The sequence below is a fragment of the Accipiter gentilis genome, chromosome 9 (assembly GCF_929443795.1).
Source record: "Accipiter gentilis chromosome 9, bAccGen1.1, whole genome shotgun sequence".
NCBI lineage: Eukaryota > Metazoa > Chordata > Aves > Accipitriformes > Accipitridae > Astur > Astur gentilis.
The window spans coordinates 24,413,976-24,437,750 of record NC_064888.1 but is presented as its reverse complement, the minus strand read 5'-3'; the positions used below and the strand labels follow the sequence as shown (position 1 = coordinate 24,437,750).

Genomic DNA, 23,775 nt, shown 5'->3' with positions numbered 1-23,775 from the left:
AGGCATGAGAGCTGGAGGTCACTATCCACCTGGTTTTAGTGCACTGACCTCAGTGAGAAAGGGCAGTTGGCTGCACTCATGACTGCAGAGTGTAGGAAGTCCCTTTTTGCCCTAATATTTCTTCCAGGCAGGTGCACAAACTGTACTGTGAGTGTTGCTACTAAGTAAAGAGGGAACAGACAAGTGAGAAGGGTGTAGAGCTGGATGCTCTATAGTCACATAATGGGTACAGCTTGGAAAGTAAGAGGATGTGCTCCTGCAGTTTGACATAAGGTATAGAAGGTATAGGTATAGCATGCAGGTTTTTCACCATTCCCAGCAAATTATTAAATTGGCAAATTCTGGTGTGAAATAGGTATTTCCCTTTAAGTTTCCTTTATCATTTTACAAGTAAATATTTCACAAGCATAAATGAACTGCATGTCTAATAAAATTAAGATGTGAAATATCTTCTTTGTAGTTTTCTGCTAGTGCTTAAGGCTAGATTTAGTGGACAATGTCAGGCTCCTTTTATTCTAGTAGTTGTGAACTTCCTCCAAAAATACTTGATTTAAACAAATAGTGGTGAAAGTATGCCTATTATCTTAAAGAAATTGCAAAACAGATACTGTGTCAAGTCTTGCAGCTTACCTCTGGGGAAAGTCTGAAGTCTGCCAGCACTGTCAGCAGTCTGATACACTGAGTTCATTCTTAACTCATCACCCCCTTAAAATCAGTTCAGGTTGAGTGAGTCCAGTAGAGACAAAGCAGATAATCTTTTAGAAAGAGGAATGACATACCCTGAGCAGTGACTGGGGAAGACGTGTAAATGTTACCAGAGGACTGGTAGCATGTGTGGCTGTGGCTACTGGTCCCATAGCAAAGAACACTTTAACCCTTTGTGCCAATTCAGGATAAGTAGAAAATGCTATGAAGCCTGCAAACACAGAAGACAAAAGTCAAGTTAGTGAAGAGATCTCCACAGACCAAATAAATTAAAAAGCAGTAGGCATCAAAGAAGTGAGACTAGATTAGCAGCCCATTGGCTGTTGTCCATTTCTGTGCTGCAGACCTAAGGAAAGTGTTTGATTTTTGAAACTTTTGTTTGGGAGACAGCGTTCATTCTAAAGATACAGGTTCATTTGAGTATGTCCAGATATTGATTTTCTCAGAACTGACAGTTTTGTGTGAAGGCCATTTTGGGGGGAGAAGATGCATTAATCAGATTTTCTTAACTCAAATTCCCTCTAAAGTTCCCCAAACTCTAATAAAATTATGAGTTTTTCAGCTTGCAGTCTCTAAAAGACTGTATATGTTTATGTTGGCATGCAGTAATGCAATAATTATCTGAAGATTAAGAGCAGAATTTTTATTTGTAACTAAGTGTAAACTCAGGTAAGAGTGAATGCACACATAAAAGAAGAGTATGGTGAACAAAGGAGGGAAGGAAGGAAGGAAGGAAGGAAGGAAGGAAGGAAAGAAAACCAAAAAGGGTGCATTCCGTCCTGTTTTCTGAACATGTCTAAATTTCTCCACTGATGGATTTGGTGAGAACTTTAACTGATTGCCTAAAACATAGGTATCTAAAGACAAAGAAGATGATGTCTTGGCCTGAATGATTTGTTCTGCAAAAAGACCCTTAGGATGCACATATGAGAAGAAAGGAAAATAATTGTCTGAGAATGTGTCCACATGCCACTTCCCCCCATTTTCTTGTCTCTTTCTGGGTTTATTTTTGTAAAAAAGCAATGGCACAAACCCCAATATCTACTCATGGATCTATATATAAACCTTAAACACTATAACTGTTTTGTACCCAGGCAGTCCTAACATTACCTGCAGTTGCAGCTTCTGAGTGACCAACATAGTATACATCCTTCTGTCCAGTTTTATTCATGACGAAGTACAGCTCTGCTGGAATATCGTATTTACCTATCTCATCAAAGCTACAGGGGAGAAACACAAAAAGCTAGCAGATAATTCAGCTATCACAGTGTGAGTAACTGAATGTCAGTTTCGTTCATTGCACCAAGCAGCACCCACTGAAAGACGAGGTTGCACACTTTGTCTGCATTTTGCTTGAGTTGGGGAAGGGGGTAGGGAGATGCAGCTGTACTGCCAGGCTGCCTGATGCCTTGGGCTTTCTGCAAAGGAAGTGCCAGTTTTGTCCATTAGCTCAGGCTCTTGCAGAAGTTAATTTAATCATTGCTCTCACCAGCATGGGTTGCAAAAAGTATTTTTGTCTCAGTTAACATCAGTTGTGATAGATCAGATTTCTAGGGTGAGCTGAGCAGTGTCCTTTCCTGTCTACACTTGGGACATGGTATCTGGTGGGACATTTCAAGGTTATCAATGCCTCCCAGTTTTGGAAGTCTTTTCCTCAAGGAAACCAGCACTGTGTATGGACAAAGGTGTCCTATGTACTTCCAGCTTTGCTTCTGTATGTGCTGATTCCAGAAGGGCCTGTCCAGATCATGTAGCCAAACTCTTCTTATGACCCCCCTGACATACCCAGAAGTGGCTGTATCTGCGGAAAAGAGTTGGTCTAGTGTCCTTAGATGTTGCATGTCCCACCTGAAGTCAGATTATGTGAAAACCAGTAGGGTTTTCATATAATCCAGAAGGGGATTTTTTCATATAACCATACTTTTTCATATAACTTTCAAGGGGAAAGATTCTGCCCAATCTTGCTTGTCTCCTAAAAGTTACTTTCTTCAGTAATTCTTTCTCCATGGAGTACCTGTACTGCCAGAACTCTTTCTGGCAGGGCTTAAGGGTCTTGTGTTTTAAAGACAATGTGTTCCCTCGGCTGTTTCCCATCCAGACATCATAGCCGGCATCTGCGAGGATGAAGCCTAGGCTGTTGTTGGGCAGGTTAGAAATCCAGTAAGTAGAATCTGCTAAAGTACCATGGTGTAGCAAGACTGCAGGCTTTTTCCCTGAAAAAGAAGCGGGTTTTCTTATGCTGTAGTAGTAAGTAATGTGTAGTTAAAACTGGTGTGCAAAGTCTGGCTTTGCAGTTTTTTAACCTGTATACAGAATTCAGGCCACATTCCTGACTAGGTACTCTTGCTGAGAGGGAAAGTTGTGGAACATGCCATTGCATGTGCAAAGGGGAAAGGTGGGGGCCCCATGTAAGAGTTGGCTCTCAGAATTTTCTTACAACCTATAACTGCATCACACCTGTATTTTGGCTGTTCCTCCCAGCAGGAATTCTGAAGACAGCAAGAATGTATCCATCCTCCGTGGTAACTTGATATTCCTCACTGGGGTATCCATGATATCTGATAATTTCACTCTGTGGGAAGCCAAAGGAGAGTTTGCTGACATGCATTTATGTTATAGAGATGGGTGGAGAAGGTGTCTAGAGGCTGGTTCTGTCCAGGAATGTAAAGCTAACCAAGAACATGCCAGGAAGATGAATGTGATAACATATCACTGGCTTTTTCTCTACTGCTCTGTGTTGTAGTGGTAGGAAGGGACCCAGAAGAGATTCCTGCAGATCCGCACAGCCCATGCCTCTCACTTTCAGGGATGACCAGATATGTGCTATTACACAGCCATGGAGGCTGGAGATGCAAATGGCAGTGAAAGCAGTTGAGCTGTGTTTGTGTGATGTGGTTTGTGTATGCTCTTTAATGCTATATCTCTCAAACTGAAGTACCAAGAGCTGTGTTTGCTCAGGTAGAAGCACCTAGTTATACTTGGAACTTTCCTGACATACCCCATATTGCTTAGCTTTTGGCTGGGTAGTAATTGCTGTAGCAGTGGTACCCAAGCACTACACAGGCTTATAAGAGTGGCAGGATGACAGAGTTCACCTGTGCAGTAAATGAGACTGTTCCTGGGACCTGCAGCTTGGCTGTGTGTGCTGTCATGTGTTAGGACTGTCCTGGAAGTAGCTTTTCCCTGAGCATGCCAGTGCTCTCCACCACTTTTCCTGGATGCATCTTTCTTTTAGACTTCAGGGATGATGCTATTAAACAGATCAGATAAAGCTGTCCTGCTTTGGAGGGTAACCAAGCTAAGCAGTGTGGATGTGGGCTTTCCGTAATGGTAGTGCAAAGCCCCTGACCACTGGGACCATGGCTGAGAATAAATATTACAGGTCTTGTACAAAGATGCATCAAAGTCTTCTTCAGACCTGCTTAGGTTGTAGTTGTCTGCTATTTGGCCCCATATGATGGGACAAAGCAAAAATGTATTGAGTGACTAACCTTTTGTGAGATAGTTTGTCATGTTTTGTAAGGTTGATACAGATCATACCTTTCTAGAGAGTAAACATGCAGCAGTATCTGTATAAGACAGTTGCAAAAGCTGTGCGGTTTGGGCCATAATGAATCCTTTTTTGCCAAAGTGTGGTTAGGCAAGCCAGGTAGGGTGAATATCCTGTTACAGACTCATTCACAGAACCACCCATCACACTCTTGCCACTATTCTGAGGAAATCATTGTGAGAGACTGAAAGAGTTAATGTCTCTGACATTGTGGTGGGGCAAGTTCTGCTTAAAGACAAACCCTGCACTGCAAGGAATGGAGGTGAAAACCCATCAGCTCAGACATCAGCAACAGGAGGGGGAAGGTGTGCTGGAGAGTGTGCAGCTCCCTGTTCTGATAAGCTGTTCTGATACAAAGGTCAAACAATGGCCAGTCTGCAGGGAAGGAGAAGCTACTCCACAAATGACCCTCAAGCCCGAAGGCTCACAAACTGCTCATTAGCCTAAAGAGTTCAGGTGCCTGCCTGAAGGAGGGGCAAGGATGATAAAAGGACACAAACTGAAGCCCTGGGGACGCAAGCCCACCGGGACTGGACCCCTCGGCTGACTGGACCCCTTGGCTGACTGAACCAACGCTGGACCCAGGACTGGTGAAATCTTTCTCTCTTCCTTTTTCTCTCTCTGTCTTCTCTCTCTTTCCTTTTCCACAGTCCCTACACCTCATCCGTTCAAGACAAAAACGGTTGACTAAGTCTGAGACTAAGAGTGGATCCAGCAGCCCCTGGACCCTTCTCTGAGGAGGAGTCTAGAAAGCAAGGGGGTCTGCTCTGAACCTCGTGACTCAACAGGGGGGATCTCCTCATTCCCTGAATTGATGTATATGGTTACCCTGGGTTACACAGTTTACAGCAGTAGTCTTATGCCAATTCCTGTTGTGAGAAACCCTGCCACCTGCTACCACTCATCCCTGGTTCAGTTTGCTTCTGTCATGAATAAAATCTTTAACTGATCATTTGGTGTTGTTTCACCTTAATTTAGCCTGAGGGAATTTTGAATTAAACATGACTCCCTGGTCTGTCCAGTCTGGGTCATGACAATCATTGCATTACTTTGTGTTGTGAGAATCTGCAGTTTGTGTAAGAGATTCATCCTCCTTTGCCACTGTACTGAGCAAACAGATTGTTACAGAAGGGGAGGACTCTGCTTCCCTTGAGAACAGAAACCAGCCTTTGTCTCCACCGCAAAGGAATTTTTCTCTCCGGCAGCTCAGACTTTTTGGGTAAGAGCATCAAGGTTTCTTCTAGGTGGGTGCTCCCTATCACAACGCTGGAGGGAACCCTTTGAAGGGGGCTACTTTTAGCCTCCTGACAGGGACTGTTAGTGATGGGGCAGTGTTAGTGGTACTGGGAGAGACGTTTAAGAAAGAAAGGGAGAGAAAGCGACCCAACTTACAACATTCATAAAGCACTCAGGGTTGCGAGGCTTCCTGTGCTGGCTTGTGTCTGAATTCAGAGTGGAGGGTGTTGTGAATCCTGCTGAAAAGGCAATTCCTTGAGAGCAGAGCAGCACGAGGAGGCACCACATCTCGGGGCTGTGTGAAAGAGCACATGCAGGGGTGTCTGTGTTAGGAAGAGAGTGGTGTGGAATTCCACAGGAAGACCCAAGTGGGGAGTCTCCTGAAGGTTGCCCAAGGTCTATTTCCCAAGGGGCTGCCAGAATAAGGACGTGTGTGAGGAGGGACTGTCGACAGCTCACCCCATTTAACAGGGGCCAGGAGTGAGTCAAAGGCTCCAGGAGGATGTAGAACCAACCTGGGGGAATGTGCTTGTATGATATCTGTGCTGGTTTGTGCCATGAGTTCCTTCCTTTCTTTCTCACATATGGTGCTCCCTATTGTAATTCTGTGTCTTGGCCACCTGGGGGAAAGACTGCATTTTCATGGTTTTTAGGGGTTGACTGATGGTCACAGGGAAGCTTTTCTGAATAGAAATTGAGTGCAGTCTATCTAGTTAGTGCCCCGCTTTTTGGCTGTAGCTACCTTTGTAATCAGCATAGAAGAAACAGACTGGTCATACAAACAGAGTGTATTATCTGACATATCATGGGGAAGATTTTTAAGGTTTGGAGAGCCTGGAAAGGATAGCTAAAAGATTTGTTTTCTCTGAACTTCTTCATGAGGAAGGGACTTCTCAGTTCTTTTCATTTTTTATTAAATCTATCATACCCTTTGGGTGACTAGAACATTTGGATTAAACCAAAACTGGGATATACCCTTAATTTTAATATTGGCATCCAAACCGACTCTAGTCCATCCACTTTGTAGGAGAATACTTTCATTCTTCTGTCAACAGAACAGAAATCCTCCCACTGTGTGCTCTGCAAGCACAGTTTTATAGTAGATATTCCACTTCTTTCTGCTGTTTTATTCAGTTCAAACAGAAGTAAAACTTGTTCCTCTATTTCTGCATGTGGAACATCATTTGGGAACAAAACCTAGGAAGTTCAACTTAAGTCACAGTTTGTTTTTCTACTAAAGGTGGGGCAATGGGGTAGCTAAACTGTTGCACTTCTTAGAGTATACTATTTTTTTATATATACTATATTGTCACCTGGCTTAGCTGGCGTGCTTTAAGGCACTTCCAGATGAATGCTTTGTAAATCAGATAGAGTGCGCCAATTAACTTCAAGGCTTGGCATGCACTCTCATTAATTTCAGTGGCAAAGTCTTGACTGTAGGAGCCTTGAACAGTAATCTAGTCTTTTTATGTAATGAAACAATGCCAAAGAGTGGCATTTACCATGGCAAACTGGAATTAACTGAAACGTTTAATGTAAAAAAAAAAAAAAAAAAAAAGTAGAGGAAGAGACTTGAAAGATACATTCAAAAGGCCATTTCTGGAGACTTTTTATATTTAATGAAAATAAGATTTATACCTTCTAGAAATTCATCAGTGTACTCTTGAGAAAGTAATAACATTTTTTTCACATACACTGTAAATGGGACAGAAAGGCACCAGGGCAATTGATGTGGCTAGTAGATGTCAGAATATTCTGGTGAACTTACAAGGAAAGCTTAATGCATTTGGAACTATGAGAGCAAAAGGTCCAATTTATGTACACACTTTTGATACTAAGATTTTCATGCATCCACAGTGACATCCTTAGCTAAAAAACCCGAACAAATAGAACAAAATGAAACCATCAGTTACTCTTTTTCCCATTTGCACAGGTCAAAGTCTTCCTCGCCTCCACTTTAGCAAACATGCACTCTGACGCACAGCATCAGGCTTGCACATCAGAAAGGATGCAGGCTGTCTACTCTGACAAGCAACTGCACAAAAGTGAGACTGCACATCTTCATGGAGATAGGCAACAGAGAGAGAGACAGTGAACACATATGTACAAGCAACTTACCTCTGCTTTGACTGCCCTGCCCTTTGACTTCTGCTGCAGTTCCCAGTCTGTCTGTCTCCACTAGCAGACTGATTCACTGGAAGAAACCTGCACTGACAAAAGGAGCAGCAGTAGAGTGCTGAGTGATGTCTGCACGCATAGCAGAGCAGTCTTTAAGTGCTGATTTGGCAGTAGTTAAGGAGTGGAGTTATTTTATGATAAACAGCACCATTGCATGACATTCTGAAAGACCAAATTGCACCATGGAGCAGGAGAGGTAAAGAGGCGTCTAACCTGTGATTAGGATATTTAGCAGGGACCTGGGGGTTTCTTGTCCTCTGAGGCTGTGGCAGGTCTTGATCTGTACTGCTGCCTGTCTCGGGAAGTGCTGGGACCACATTATTTTGGGATGAAGAGGAGGAAGAGTCCAGCTTTTCTCAACATTTTCTACCAATGAACACGTTCTCTGCTGCTGTGGTTTGTACAGAAGCTGGTGTGGTCACTGGTTCCACACCTGTCATTTGGTTTCTGAACTTCTGTTTGCAGATTGCCGGGGGACAATTCTTTGTTAGGTAAACTTAGAACAAAAATTCAAATTATTCAAAAGGTGTGTATTTAGCACCACTCACACATTCCTAAATGTGTTGTTCAGTGAACACCACAACATGCAAAGACCAGTTTGCTCTCAATTAGCCTGCTTCTGTAGGGATTCTCAGGTACTGAATTAAGTTTGAAAACATTGTGTGAAATTTGACTCAGAGGATGATAACAACATTTCTTGCTTCTTCCAAGCCATTTCCATGAACTCTGTAAAAATATGGTATGTTTGGGGATCTCTCCCTAAGTGCTGAATTAATTGTAGTCAGCCTGGAGGCTCAGTCCTTACAAAATTGGCCTGGTGCCCTGGTGCAAAAAAAATTCTCTGGAATGTGGGTGCTAATCATCTGCTGTCTTGTATGAGTGAAGCAAGTCTTTGTTAGTAAACAGAACCTGTGAGTCACCACAGAAATAATTCTGCTTTACAAATTAGAGTGCAGTCTGTGGAAAAGCCAAGAAAGTGGTTTCTCAATGAAAAACATTACAGCTTAGCAAGTCTGATACCCCTGCTTAGAGAGAGATACAGAAGACTTTTCACTGCTGTATTCCTAGCTAACACCATACTGCATTATTTTGTCTTATAGACTTGTCAGCCTGGAATGATCTGCAACGTTTTACCTAGTTTCACCTCATGCCATCATATGGGATGTATAATATTGTTTCTGATATTGTTAGTAGGAATTGAATGAAGAGCAAAAGATAGGTAAACACACTTGAATAGAGAAAAGAGACAATGAATGTAATGCATATAAAAATAGCGTAGAAAACACAAAACCTAAAAGGTATACAGAAACTTCCCAGGACGTGCTGTCCTTACTTAGAGAATCATGCCAGCTGAGATAGTAAGTACTCTGTTTTGAAAATGCTGGAGGAAAACTCTAATGCCCAAGTGGTCTGGCCTACAGCTGGACATAGCTTGAGGTGCCCAAGTATGTCTTAAAGCCCAGCGTTTGCCAACTCTCTCTCAGGTACCCGCAAGGTATCCTGTGCCTCTAAACACATCCCTGATGATCTGCAGGCTCAGAGGGGGAGAACAAAGGGGAATATGTGTGTTCCTTTCTCCTTTGCAAACCCTGTAAAATACAAAACCAGTGTTCATGTAAGGAAATGGTCTGTGTATGCTCTTCCTTTTGTCTTGGAACCCTATACCTCTTCCCAAGTACTTTTGTGGTTCTCATCAATTTTTCTCCTTGCGTTTGCCAGCTGATTACCTGTTGTTTGAGCAGGCATGTTTGGGAAAGAAGCTGTCTGTTTATCAAATGTGTCAATCTGCTCAGGCATCGCCCAGTCACTACGCTAATTGACCAATTTTAAATTAAGAGTTATCATATAGGATAACACTGATTGTGAAAATGCATACACATGTCAGCAAGTTTGTGCAGATGTACAGCCCCACTGACTTTTACAGGACTGTTGTGTTCCACAGCATTGTGCAGTATTGCCCATGATCTGATTAGGGGGAGCAGGATCTTGGGCAAGCCAGGATCAGCCTGTGTCAATGATGATCTGCTGGATCTTAGCCACAGGATGGGTTGTCACAGGAGTTACCCAGTAGTGACCATATGAGCATCAGGAGGCAAGGGGAGGGCTGGGAAGTCCTGTGTTTTTCATGTGACACCAGTGGTTCACTGACTTTGGCTCAAAGTGTAATAAAATACAGGCTCCAGTCTGTGCCATGGAGGAGCTGCCTTGTGCTTGGTGGGGCTGTTAAGTTAGTCCTGTCCTGAAGCAGAGGTGCAAGGGACCTTTGCAGTGCTACAAGGATGTTGTCTGGGTAGCTAACAGTCTTCTGAGGGGAAGTGTAAGGGGTGTGTTCCTCTTGTCCAGACACTGGCCATTCCAGGACTGCATTTTTTGGGAATACACATTTCTGAGGATGGCTCTATGCACACAACTCCAGCAGGCCACAGATTTCTTTCCTGAAAGTAGTGTAACTCATGTCATTTAAAGCAATATCATAATAGTGCTTGGAAATCAAAGAGACAAATGATTTTCCATGTCTTTTATTGAATGTGTTGTTCTGAAGTTTAATTGATATTTAGTTTAAAAAATGAGTTGCCCTTATTCTTTGTCTCTTGAAGGCCGTTCTGATAAACACTTAGTTCACTTCTGGCTCACAGGAAACTTGTGAAGTGTCGTTAAATTCTTTCAGGAAGTAAGAATCACATTTCCTACACAGACTGAATAGGTGACAATTTGCCCATGCATTGAGTTGTGGCACTTTTTGGAGAAAAAAGACCTATTCAACAACAACAAAAAAGATTAACATTTCCAGGATTCAAATCCTTATTTATAGGCATGGTAAAGAACACTAAATGAATATGTGAAGCAGAAGTGAACCTGTGACTACCTAAATTTGCATGAGTCTCATACCTCATCATGGTTGGAGTGCTTATCTGTTCTCCAACTGAAGCTCTGACCAAAGTAGTCATGACTTAAGTGATTTTCAAGAGGGCCTGAGATGTGATGCTGGATTAAATAATAATTTACACTATCTTGGGAAAGGTGTTGCCTGAAGCTATTTCTGTGCTTTGTGGAGGAGGGTTTTTTTGGTGTGTGGTTTTTTTTTTTTTTTTTTTTTTTTTTTTTTTTTTAATATTTTCCCATGTTTCCATGCATTTATATATTGGTGTTTGGAGAGGATTAAGTAAACTACTAAACTGTTATGTGTAACAGCTGAGTGATTTGAGGTTTCTTTCAACAAGCTCTAGTTTATAAATTCCAACAACCTGGCCAGTTAATGTAGGAGGATGTGCACTCCTTGGGATCTGGATGTGAAGAAATACTGGCAAGGAATAACTTTTCACCTTTGAAGTGTTACTCTCTCCTCCATGTCTTTAGGCCAACAGAATATTCAACACAGGCTGAAAGTTCAATCTGTTGGGAGGATCCTAGTGAGATTTGTCACAGGCAGGTGTAGTGTATTTTTCTGTTACAAGCCAATCTAATTTTCTTCAGGTAAACAGCCATGGAAAGGGTTAGAACTGGTGCCAGCAAACTAACGCTACAGTTAGTGATGCTATACTACTTTAACCAGAGAAGGATATAGTATAAATTATTTTTTATGGTCCTCCACCTCACTGGAGAATGGATATGAAAATTATATGGAAATAAAAGTTCTCAAATGTAAGGTAGAGGACTTGGATTTAAGATGGACAGTTACATGCATATATTTTAAAACTTGTTTTAAAATATGCTTGAAATACAGGAAATTAATTTAAACTATAAAGGGAAAAGACATTTTGGGGTGTCTGCAGATGCTTGAAATATGCATGCCCTACTTGGAAAGGCTGTCTGAGTGTAGTACAGAAATACTATCAGCATCTTATCCTCAGAGACATGAACACACAAAGGGGATGGAGATATCAACAATAATTTTCTTCCCAAGGAAGCTCTAATGCGATGAACATAGAAAATCAGTAGGTTAAACATGAATCATATTCATTGTTTGGGCTGGGCTATGGGGAGAAAACTGAGCAAAAGGTGATGAATGTGGCTGGCCTATTTGATAAAGACACTCTCATTAAAAGTATGGCATCTAGTTGCTTCCCTTTTCCTGGTAGGCATCTTGAGGTGTTCTTGCAGAGGCTTTGGAATATGTTTTAGTCAGAAGTAGCTTGGGTGGCAAACTAGCTCCCATTCATAGTTACTTGTTTTAAGTTTTAGGTTTCATGCCTTTTTTCTCCCCCCCTTCCTTCACTTGTGAAACTTTCTTCCTCTCTCTCCCTCCTCCCCTTCTCAGCCTGTTTTGCTGCTTTCCTTTTTAGGCAACTGGAGGCTGTTATTGCAAAAATGACAAAGGAAAATGCTTCTGTGTTGTAACCTGTTCTGTCAGTCTCCCATAAGCTGCTGTTCCCACGTTTGCAGCCCTGGGTTGGGTTTCTGAAGACAATTGTTTCATGCCACAAAGTAGAAAGCACTTAAAGGAAATGTAGCTTAAACAAGAGTGATACTTTTAAGTTAAATATTAACCAGATTCAAACAAGCTCAAGAGCATTTCACGTCAGGTTAACTTGTTGGGCTGGTGAACAAGAACGCACTCAAGCAGTGAAGAATAGGCATGGGGATACTCTATTCAGAGGTACGTGACCATTTTCTGCACAGTAACTGAAGCTATTAAAGATATGGATATTCACTGGGTTTGGTTCGTTCCCTTTGCAGCCCCCCATACACAGGCTTATACAAATCTGGAAGTTCTTTTCCTTTGGAAATGTTGTACTTTAGCTATTACAAATTGACTGAAATACTGTTTGTAGGAATAAAGAAAATGCAATAACCAGTGTCATTATTGTGACTCCACAGAGAAAGTACTTGTTCAACATTTTTTGTTGTTCTGTGTTGAGATCAGAATGATTCGGAGCACAGTACAAACAACTTTGCAAACCACAAACAACTCCTTGGCTTTTGTTGAATATAGATAATAAAGCTAATGCCTAAGGAAACGTTTCCCCTCTCCCCACAATTGTTTTAGGAATGTGGGGGTTTTTAGCTCTTGTCTTTGCGGGTTTGTCCCCAGACCATGGTGCATTTAGCATACCCCTGGATTTTAGCATAAATGCTACCTAAACATATTCATTATTTTATAAACTTTCCATTTGTACACTTGGGAACAAATGAGGATCTTAGTCCCTTTTGACTGTGAATACAGTGGATTGCAATGCTGTTTCTTTTTCTGGAGATAGCATTTCATAGCTGTTCCATTAACAGATTACCTTTCTATGCTGAAAGCTACCCTTTTATTTTTAAAAGGCTATAGAAATCAAGTACCTTCTCCTCTTTCAGTATTATAAGGAGGTTGAATCTGTGCATTCATAAGGTGACGGACTGGGTAGACTGCACCTTATTCTGAAAGGATTTGCTGCCTCTCTCCAGATCTACTACTCTGAGATGGTATCGTACAAGAAACGTATGTTGTATGTTTAGGCCAACAGAATATTCAGGTGTCATGTAGTTTAATTGAAGTGGTGCCTAGAGAATATTCAAATGCTGTCCATATCTTCCATGCTTATTAGTTAATATTTTCATATACTTTAGTTCACAATCTTTAAAAATTTTGAGTGACATATACTTTTCTTGGTAAGGTATGGTTCATTTATACAGGACAGAAATTTAGAGAAGTGAGAATAAGAAACTCTAAGTTGCCTTTTCTGAGGAGTATGGATTGGATACTAGTGCATTCCTCAGCATCACAAACATGATTTAGACTTTCCTGTTTAGTTCGTAGCATGCCTTTGGTTGAATTTTAGTGCACAGGAAGAGACTATGGATTGGTTCAGAATATCTGGATCTTATGGAGTGACTCCTTTTTGTCTAAACAACTGCAAAGTGTTGATATAATTTGGTGTCCTGGTTTCAGCTGGGATAGAGCTAACTGTCTTCCTAGTAGCTGATACAGTGCTGTGTTTTGAGTTCAGCATGCAAAGAATGTTGATAACACACTGATGTTTTCAGTTGTTGCTCATTATTGTGTAGACTATAGTCAAGGATTTTTCAGCTTCTGATGCCCAGCCAGGGCACAAGAAGTTGGCACAGGACACAGCCAGGGCACCTGACCCAAACTGGCCAATGGTATATTCCATACCATGGGACGTCCCATCTAGTTTAGGAACTGGGAAGGGGGGGGAGGGGGGGGGCAGGGAATCGCTGCTTGGGGCCTGGCGGGGTGTCGGTCGGCGGGTGGTGAGCTATTGCCCTGTGCATCATTTGTACATTCCAATCCTTTTATTACTACTGTTGTCATTTTATTAGTGTTATCATTATCATTATAGTTTCTTCTTTTCTGTTCTATTAAACCGTTCTTATCTCAACCCAGAAGTTTTACCTTTTTTTTCCCGATTTCCTCCCCCATCCCACTGGATGGGGGAAGTGAGTGAGCGGCTGCGTGGTACTTAGTTGCTGGCTGGAGTTAAACCACGACATTTGGGCAATCCTCTGCAGTCTGAGTTGTCTGGGGCAGTCAGGACATTGAGGTTTATAAATAAAGTGGTGTAAGTGAGAGTCTGTATTTTGGACTGTGAACCTCTCCAGAAGTTGTGAGCTCAGTTCCCACTGATTCTTTCTTCAGGGTGTTTTGTTGTGGGAGCACTGGCCTTTGTTTCTCACACATGCCTAAAGGACATGCCATAGACTTTGTGTCTGTGGTCCCGTTGCCAGCGCACCTCTAATGAGGGAAGCTGCAGGGGTTCTCCTGGCTGTCCTATGCTGCCATGAGACTTTGTAGTCCTGTTCCTCTCCACAGCTGAGCCCGATGCTGAGACATGAACTTTGCATTCTTCTGACATTGCTTCTGTTTTGCAGAAGCCCAGTTACTCTGAGTACATACCTCATACGTTTATTTCCCTCTTGTGTGTGATGGGTCAATAACAATAATAGAATAACCATAACACGAATCAGAAGCTGGTTGTTAAGCTACATCATTGCTGAGGTGGTCTTCTAACACTGTAGAAAACTGAGTGAGGGTTTCCAGACTTTTATCCTCCGTGCTTTTCTGTAGACATAAAGGAAATGTGTTTTCTTGGGGTTTGGACGGAATCTACTGCTTGTACATAATGTTGTCCTAACTCTATAATTGGCCTCACTGCTGATACTCCAGACATGTGCTGTCCAACTGTGTTTATGTAAGAAACTATTAATTGTCTTCCGAGCAAAGTTTGGAGAATTGTTTAAAACAGTCTTAAGCACAGTTAGTCCTAATTTAGGTAGAGCTGCCAGAGGGATAAGCCCAAAAAGTGAGAGGTAGAAAAGAAGTTTGTGGCAGAGGCTTGAAAACTCTTGCAGACTTCTCAGGCTCCAATGTGGAACCAGTCAGGTTTTGTGTCCATTCTGCTGCTACTGGAAGCCTGTTTTGGAGCTTTACTCTCCACACGGCTAGAAATTTCTTTCTAATTTTCATGCTGAGCTTCATGGTCAGACATACTGCCTTTTTTACCTTGTTCATTGAAATTAATTGGCTCTTCTTCTCTTAATACTTACCCTTTAATTTATTTTGGAACACTTACAGCCCTGTCTCTTTTCTTCCTAGCCAACCCAATCAAATCAGTCTGTCTTCAGGCTCTTCACATTCCTCAGTTCTGTAAAGGTTTTACACTCCTACCATAGTCTGATCTCATTTTTGGACACAAATGACATGAACTCTATCCACTATCCCAGTTAACTGCCTTCTGTAACAGCTCTCTTCTCTTTCTGTGAGAAAGACCACCTAATATTTGCCACTGGTTGCTGTTTCTGATTCATTCTGAGAGAAAGACTGCCTATTAGAACGTTTGCCACTGGTTGCTCATTCTGAGGCCTTTCTTACACAGGTGACTGATTGCCACCTAATTGTAATTTTTCTTTATTCTTTCCTACACATTTTTTCTGAAGTCCTATTGTTATTGATAACAAAACAATGAGCCTGTAGAGTTGTTTGGATTGCTTTGTTTCCTTACTTAAGTATTCTGCTACTCTGCTCCTCCAGTCATGGAGTCATGTTTTCAATTTGGGCAGTATATTGCAAGTCTGAACTATAGGACCTTTTGCCTTTCTTTGATGAAAAGAGGCATTTTCTAGAAAGCAAACCAGCAGAGTGGCTTCAAGAAAGTCCCATAAAGCCAGGAAAAAAGTTTGGTGTTTCCTTTTTTTTTTTTTTTTATATATGAACAGAACATATTAATGTGTGAAAGAATCAATTCTACAAAGAACCCCCACTGCAGTGGAATAATAATAATTTTAAAAATACTTTAAGTACATCAGTTACCCATGTATTAGCTGTTGGAATGGATGAGAATTGCTTCCTTACATTCTCTGTGCCTTGGATGTTTTCTGAGAACAGCTGGTTTCAGTAGGTATAAGAGTACTACTGACTCTTGTGTGCCAGTCCCTGTGTGTGACTTCCGTCCCGAATAATGTAGTCTTTTGGAGAGTGTAAAGTGCCACATCATTATTCATGACTCTAGAATTGTGTTGAACAGTAGTGTAAGGTTCAGAAAAAGATCCCATAGGTCAATGAAAGTATCAGTCAGAAATGCCTTGGGCTTAATGGTCTAGCAAGTAAAACTATTTGAGGCAGTACAGAAATAAAAGTACAAAAGCACATCATTTGGTGACACGAGCTGCTGAACTAGCAAGAATCAGACTAGAAAGGAGTAAAGTTGTATGGTAAATGGCTGGGATTTGAGCAGGTGTTCAACCAAACTGCAAATCTCCTGCATCTTTAAATAAGCAAAGTGATACTTAAAAGCGAGAATAGTAGGGAAATCAGAGGTGCAAACAGACTCCACTTGATCTTTTCTTTTCTGGACATGAAGATACAATATTAGGCACCAACATGTCACAGAGTGAGGCTCTAGAGCAAACCGATCCTTTACATGGCACCACTGTGCAAGTTGCTTACTCCAAGAGGGATTTAAAAGGGGTTTTGCCTCAAAATCATTAAACCAGTTCTGTTTCTGGAGGAGTGTATAATAGCAAATGGTATATGTAGGCTTTTATAAGAATGCAGACAGATATGCAAACTTACAATATTGCATGTATTCTTTGTAGATTTCTGTCTGATATAATAAAAACAAAACAAGAAGTGGTGCAAGGTCTGGTAAACATGTAAATACTTTCTTTAGAAAGGAAAATCACTTCTCTTATGCAACTGTGCAGAAGACTAAGCAGCAATGATGCTGGAGGTAAACTTGTGTTGTAGCCCAAAGTTTGTCTAAAGCAAAAGTGTAAATAAGATGAATCTTTTTGATGTGTGGGGAAAAAAAGCTAACAGCAAGGGGAGTGAGGAAAGGGCTCAGACTTCAGGACTAGATTTTGTTCATGTAGTCTATTTAGGATGTGAAAAAAGGAGGACAGGAAAGACAAACTGCAGATAATATTTAATGAAAATGCCTATCTTAGAAAATAGTGAATAAAACCCTCAGTATCAAAGACAGAAGAAAAGAAGGAAACTCATTCTCTTGTCAACTGGAGAATTTCAAATGCTACCAGCCTGCCACACTTCCCACTGTTGTTTTCCACCTGTGTTAGGCCATTAGAAACTTGTAGTACTCCTGTCATTCTCAGCCTCTCCTTAGTCTGAGTTCTTGCTGCCAGAGAGGAAAGGAATTGCAGGTTAGGTCAAGGGCACATAGAAATGCTGGGCAAAGGCTGGAGCAGCAAGCAGTTCTCAAAAGCCAAGCAGAATCTCAGTTGTGGGCATACATGCATGTATTTTTTAGGTATGAAGTTTAACTTCAAGCCCTAAAAAACAAACATTGCAGGGGTTTGATTTTTCAGCTTTCACCTGAATTGTTGTTCTGTTCTTGGAACTGATGAGTCAGAAGTGGTACCTCTTGTTCAGCAGTGCTCATCCAAAGGGAAAGCCTGTTGTAAACTTGGAGAAGTGTGGGCTTGTCGATGCTTGCTGCTTAATACGGTGACCAACTCCTATGAGATTTGAAGCCGGTTTTTTAATGGCTGCAAATGAACTGGATTGATTTCTTGGATTTGGACACATCGTCCAAAATGAACAGAAAGTTCGTTCTGCTGTGCAAGGGCTGTGACTTCTCAGGCTGAGCGCTGAGAGCTGCTGTGGCAGCTGTATCTCTTACAGGAGTATCTCTTACCACCATCTTCTGGAAGTCACCTAGAACTACAACCTGTCAGAAGTGCTTGGCAGTGTCTTAGGATGTACAAGTAGTAAATCAGAATGGGAAGTATGGATGTCTTAGTGAAACGTGTGCTGATTAATATTATCTTCTCTCTTCAGCCCATTTGTCAGGCAGCTTATAATAACGATTTCAATGAAGTTCAGCTCCTTTTGGAGCGCAACAGCAACTATCTGAACATCCAGGACAGCTTCGGTGGAGACACCCCCTTAATTTGTGCATGTAAACAGGGAAACAACAGGATAGTTAGCTATCTTCTAAACAGAAATGCTGATGTCAACCTCAGAAACAAGGTAAGTGGCCACTGTTCTTTCAGATTCTTGGTGTGTATATGTGGGGACTCTGGCAAGCACACCCAAACCTGAGGCTTGTTTCCAACTGAGGCATAAGTATAACCCCCAAATTATAATTTGATAAACCTATATGTTTCTGTTTGACTCCTCATTTGTTTTCCTAACTTGCCATTGCACACAAGATAATAAACATTGCCAACCTGAATTTCTCCCTGTGTTCATGTTCCTCATTTAGGTAACACTGTGTGCCAGCTCTGGTCCCCAGTGGGTTCTGCCTGCTTACCCATGCAGCACTCTGCATTCATCTTGCCCTCCAGCTTTTCTCTGTCCCTTCTGTCGCCTTTCTTTCCCTCTGTCTTTTTCTTCACCCTGGTTAAAAGGAAGGTCTGCAGGAGAGCCTGTCCATCTCCCACAAATGTGTCCCTGAGGAAAGACTGACTCTACAAAAACCTTCCTTATTTCCTCTGCAGAGCTGTTTTTGTCATGTTACAGAACAGTAGCATGGCACGTAATAGCATGCTGGGAGGCAAGGAAGGAAGCCTTCCATCTGTTCTTCCCTGTTCCCTGTTTTAAAAAAACTACCTGCCTTGCACAACAGCTGTGACTGGCTATTTTCCCTAAGGCGATGACGAAGTACGTTTTTGTGGTAGATTTCCTTGTAGGTTACAAATAAACAGTAGCTGGAAGATGTGTGTGCTGGCTTCATTAATAATTTATTCTTATGATGTTAAGGGTGATAAACAGCCAGGAAAAAACCCCGCAACATTGTCAATTCCACTGTATCATCTCGTACTCCATGACAATGTTTAGCAAGTTCCTACACATTTGTGGGCTATCTTATATCTCTGTGTCGTGGTTTAAGCACAGCCGATAACAAAGCACCACGCAGCCGCTTGCCCACTCACCCCCCGCCACCCGGCCACGGTGGGATGAGGAGAAAATATAAAGGCAGGCTCGTGGGTCGAGATCAGGACAGGGAGGGATCGCTCACCACTTACGGTCACGGGCAAAAGACAGGCTCAACTTGGGGAAGGAACAAGATCAATTCAATTTACTACTGATCCAATCAAAACAAGGATAATGAGAAGTAAAACCAAACCTGAGAACACCTTCCCCCCAGCCCTCCCTCCTTCCCGCCTCAGCTCCACTCCCGGTTCTCCGCCTCCTTCCCCCGGCTGGGCCGGGGAACAGGGGACGGGGTTGGGGTCAGTTCCTCACACCTGGTCTCTGCCGCTCCTTCCTCCTCAGGGGAGGGAGGACTCCTCACTCGTCCCCTGCTCCACCGTGGGGTCCCTCCCACGGGAGACAGTCCTCCATGAACTTCTCTGATGTGAGTCCTCTCCGCGGGCTGCAGTTCCTCACAAACTTCCCTGGCGTGGGTCCTGTCCACGGGCTGATCTTCAGTCACAGACCGCTCTAGCGTGGGCTTTCCCAAGGAGTCATGGCCATCTTCGGGGGCCTCCGCTCCCCTCCATGGGCTGGCAGGGGGACAGCCTGCCGTCCCACCACGGGCTGCAGGGGCATCCACCTCCCCGGCGCACCTCCTCCCCTCCTTCCTCACTGACCTTGGTATCTGCAGAGGGGTTTCTCTCACATTCCAACCCCCCTACTCACTGCAGGTTCCCCTTCTTAACTCTGTTCTCCCAGAGGCGCTACCGCCGTCACTGACGGGCTCGTCCTGGGCCTGAGGCGGGTCCTGCTTGGAGCCGGAGAAGCTTCTGGCAACTTCTCACAGGAGCCGGCCCTGTGGCCCCTCCCCTGCTACCAAGAAAACCTGCGCCACACAAACCTGTAACACTCTAGTTTCCAGTGCATTTGTTTATTTCATAGGAGGGCAGCAAATGTTCATAAGGTCAGTGGCATATTCTATCCCATCTGTTGTTGTTCTTGATGCAGAAGGGTCTCCGTCTTACCTCAAAGTCCCTTTGAAAGGGTTCAGTATATTGCATTGAGGTTATTTTAATTGCATTAGCAGCCATTTGCTAGCCGTGCCTGGCTTGCTTAAATGCCTCTCTGCTTCACCTTCACAGGTGGAATCAGGCCCTTGGGTGCAGAGCTCAACTCTGGTGCTCAGGACTGAGAATGGGGAGCAGAGGACGGCACAGAAAGGCTTCTCTCCTTATTTTGGGCCCCAGTGTAACACTGTAACCTAGTTGGTCAAACTCCAGTTTGACAACCTGCAGGAGGTTTAACACAAGTGTTCTCTAACACTCAAGTTTACAGCTCTGGCCTTTAGTTGCTTTGGTACACTCAAGATTCAAAGATTGTTTTAAACTCTGTTCTCACTAGGAATCTGCTGGGGGTGTTGCTGCTTGCCTGTGTTTCTCATGTGCCGAAGGAGATGCCATAAACACTCATATGTCTTTGCTTCAGTAACCAGCATCTCTATAGGAAGAGGAGCTGCAGGGACTATTCCCATTCATTGACCTTGCTGGGCAGCAGTAGTAGCCATATGAAATGTCCACTCTGCTGTCTTTCTCTCTCTGCAGCCATGTCCAATTTTGCAGACATACACATGGAATCCTTTGGATCCCACATTCTTCTTGTATGTGTAGCCCAATTTCCATGAGTCCTGTATGTGTTAAAGGTGCTTCTACTTGAAGGAAGCAAAATGCACCTCTCTGTTTCTGCTTAAAAACCAGAGAAATATTTCTAGTAACACAAGTAGCACAAGAAAGCTTGTGAAATATAAAATGGTCTGCTATTGTCAATATTAAACAAATGCAATCAGATCACTGAATCTGGTACTAAACAGAGTTATTTTGTGTCTAGAAGGACCGCACTTGTCTGCATTATGCTGTGAGAAAACGGTTTACCTTCCTTGACTATGTGCTCATCATAATCCTCATGCCAGTTATGCTTCTTGGGTATCTTCTCATGGTGAGTCTGGATGAAAGCAGGAAAGACCCTGTACCTTTCCCTTTCCCCTTATCAGCTTTCTCACGGCAGTATTTCAAGCCAGGAACCTGTATAGAATATGCACGGCTTTTTTAAAGCAAGGACTGATGGAGAGCAACAGAAGCAAGGATTTTGCTGTGAATATAGCTGGTAAAGGAACAGAATTGTATCACTGCATTAGAATTGCATCACATGCACACTGCATCAGTCTGGCATTTGCAGAGGCCAGACACTCTTCTTTTTGGAAAAAACACAGTATTTAGCCAAAATCTGCTTAGTACTATATACAGATGAACTGTCTTACTGTGTTACTCTTTCCCTTGCACCTAACAGGTCTCAAAGACTAAACAGAATGAAAACCTGATCAAGATGTTACTTAGAGCTGGAGCCAATGTTAATGCTACAGACTTTGTAAGTGGGTTTATAGAAATGCAAATGTGGCTTGTATGCATGCAACAATGCTAAAACCAGACTTCAGAATCTTCTAGCAACATAGTCCTGCTTTCAGAGTAGGGTCAGGAACTGAACTGACTGTGATGTATCAGGAGGATTCAGTGATTGCCCTTGATGTTTAGGCAATAGTTTTGTAATGTACACAGAAATAATTCTCCACTGATCAACTAATTCTCCCTTTTTGACCAATGCCCTTAAGAGAATCGAGGCAAACTGGGCTGAGAATACTTATGTATTAAATACCTGATCCTATAAAGATTCTAGTGATATAAGGGTCTGAGTTTATCACCATTTATGAGTTCTCTGACTGGAGCAGATTGATGGGCAATCTCTAAGGTAGAAAAGAAGAACCCCGATTTTAGCAGCAACCAAATTCTAAAACACTGAAGTGTGATCAAGCAGTATTGCTTAAGACACAGCTGTTGAGACCAAGATCAGGGAATCCTCTGAAATTGGTGAAGAACTATTGGCTTCCTGCTGAAGGTATCAGACTTGTTTTAAGAGCTGCATCCCAGGGAAGGAATGATTTTTTTTTGTTTCTGTTGCTCTTATGACAATGTATTTGTTTTACTGTGTAGTGTATTGTGACAGGAAATGATACATGTCTTTTGCATCCAGCTGTTAGGGGAAACTGATAAGGCTACAGGTAGTCGTACTTGCCTAAGGTCTACCAAGGAAGTAATAGCACTAAAATTCATCTGCTTCTGTTTCCATTCAGTCTGGTAACACAGCCCTTCACTATGCTTGTGAAATGAAAAACCAGGCAGTCATTCCTCTACTGCTTGAAGCTCACGCAGACACTTCTGTAAAGAATCAGGTAAGAAGGTGAACTTGCTAACTGTATTTCCTTATTGTGATAGTGAATCAGTATGTTGTAGGCCTTAGCTGGTGTGCAGCAGTTTAAAAAAAGGGTGCACAGCTTCCTGGCAGCTGACTTGTTTGCTGTGGGGTGTAAAGCAATGTTTGCTCCATTGCCTTTGTTGGCAAGAGCAACTTTAATGTCCAAGTCCTTCACTGCTGGATTTCCATCAGTAAACACTGCCTGCATGTCCACTGGATTGGCAGATCTCTTAGCTATCTTCACAGTACCTCTTCTTAACTCAGAGCTGCGCTATAGTTGTTCCTAAGATGGAGGCTGCAGGGGACTGGTAAGAGCCTTCCTAGGGCCACTGGACAGCATTCTTTTGAGAGGGGCTAAGTCAAGCTGCTTCTGTCATCAGAAAACCTCAAATGTTGCCTAAATAAACATTGACCTGGAAGTATCTGCATTACGGAGTTGAGGTGAGCAATGTGTTGCCCATGTTGCTCTTGAAATCAGCTCTTAGCTTAGCTCTGCACTGACTTTGGACATCAGTCCCAGGAAACAGTGGAATAGCGGTCACTACTGGAGAGGCAGGGATGACTGCCCCTGGCTTCAGTGAGAGTAGTATGAGACCCAGCACGTTCTGAAAACTTTGTTTCAGAGGAAGGATGTGACAGTGAAACTTACGCACCAGAGCACTGCATCTGGGTGGCACATTTGGGAAAGCTCTTTGTACTTGACCCATCTCTCTCATATTGCAACATATTTCATCTGTGTCTTTCAGGATGGGGAGACTCCCTTAGATATAGCAAGAAGATTGCAGTTCCACAACATTGAAAGCATGCTAAAGAAAAGTTCGTAGTCATCAAGGACTCTTGAACATGCAGAAAATTACCTCATTTGGCAATGCATCTCGCACAGCAGCGGGAGTCCTTCAGAGCGTTGGGGGCTGTTTCTTGATAAAGACTTGGTCCAAATCCACCCATGCCTTGCTGCAGACTTCAACTATTTTGTGTGAGACTTGTCCCCAAGGCCACGTGGGCTGAAAGGCGTTAATTTGATTTACTAAGCCATGAATGATTACAATAGTGTTCAAAATATTGCTCTTCTCATCCGCTTCCTCTGGTTTATTACTTGACTTGCGCAGACTGGATTTTGAAAGCTAGCTATAATATTTCTGGAAGTCTAAACATTGCACATGATGGTTGGCAACCAAATGCAAAAATAAAATTTCCTTTAGAGTGTGCATTACTTGTTCCAGAGGGGATACATACACCTGACAACTGAACAATATGCCACAGCAGTTTATAAAAAGCCTAGTACCCTTCCTCTTAGTATTTCTATTCCTACAACGGGAGTGACAGGGAAAACAGATCTCTCAGTTTAGCACTTCCTCCTTCCATCCCTGCTACAAGTTTCACACACCTTATTCTCAGTATGTTGCTACAAGGGAAGGATTATCTTCTTTTTTTTTCATATAAGAAACAGCAAAATGGGATTCAAAGAGTTGCTGGAGACCACAAA

At 42.6% G+C, this 23,775-nt stretch overlaps 2 protein-coding genes across 5 annotated transcripts in view; one reads left to right on the top strand and one right to left on the bottom strand.

The window, feature by feature from the left end:
* The window catches only part of LOC126042997 (lysosomal acid lipase/cholesteryl ester hydrolase-like), a 44,387-nt gene that overhangs the window by 4,369 nt on the left and 16,243 nt on the right, over window positions 1-23,775 (bottom strand). The gene's annotated exons all lie outside the window — the stretch shown is intronic.
* ANKRD22 (ankyrin repeat domain 22) lies at window positions 12,046-23,701 on the top strand. 3 transcript variants are annotated; one of them, XM_049810847.1, is made up of 6 exons: window positions 12,046-12,266; window positions 17,907-18,098; window positions 20,874-20,978; window positions 21,330-21,407; window positions 22,168-22,266; window positions 23,036-23,701. In XM_049810847.1, exons 1-6 carry the CDS (start codon window positions 12,246-12,248, stop codon window positions 23,111-23,113), a joined length of 573 nt encoding a protein of 190 aa, XP_049666804.1. In that variant the 5' UTR covers window positions 12,046-12,245; the 3' UTR covers window positions 23,114-23,701. The 3 variants fall into 3 exon arrangements, with proteins under 3 accessions (XP_049666804.1, XP_049666803.1, XP_049666802.1); XM_049810846.1 differs by having other exon boundaries at window positions 20,871-20,978; XM_049810845.1 differs by lacking the exon at window positions 12,046-12,266 and having other exon boundaries at window positions 17,847-18,098; window positions 20,871-20,978.

What these genes read in the sequence shown, in the direction of transcription:
- ANKRD22 (XM_049810845.1), top strand. Translation starts at nt 17,847, where the DNA reads ATGGGAAGTATGGATGTCTTAGTGAAACGTGTGCTGATTAATATTATC. An exon ending in ATGTCAACCTCAGAAACAAG is followed by an intron (nt 18,099 to 20,870) that starts GTAAGTGGCCAC and finishes TTTTGTGTCTAG; the next exon opens with AAGGACCGCACTTGTCTGCA. An exon ending in TTCTTGGGTATCTTCTCATG is followed by an intron (nt 20,979 to 21,329) that starts GTGAGTCTGGAT and finishes TGCACCTAACAG; the next exon opens with GTCTCAAAGACTAAACAGAA.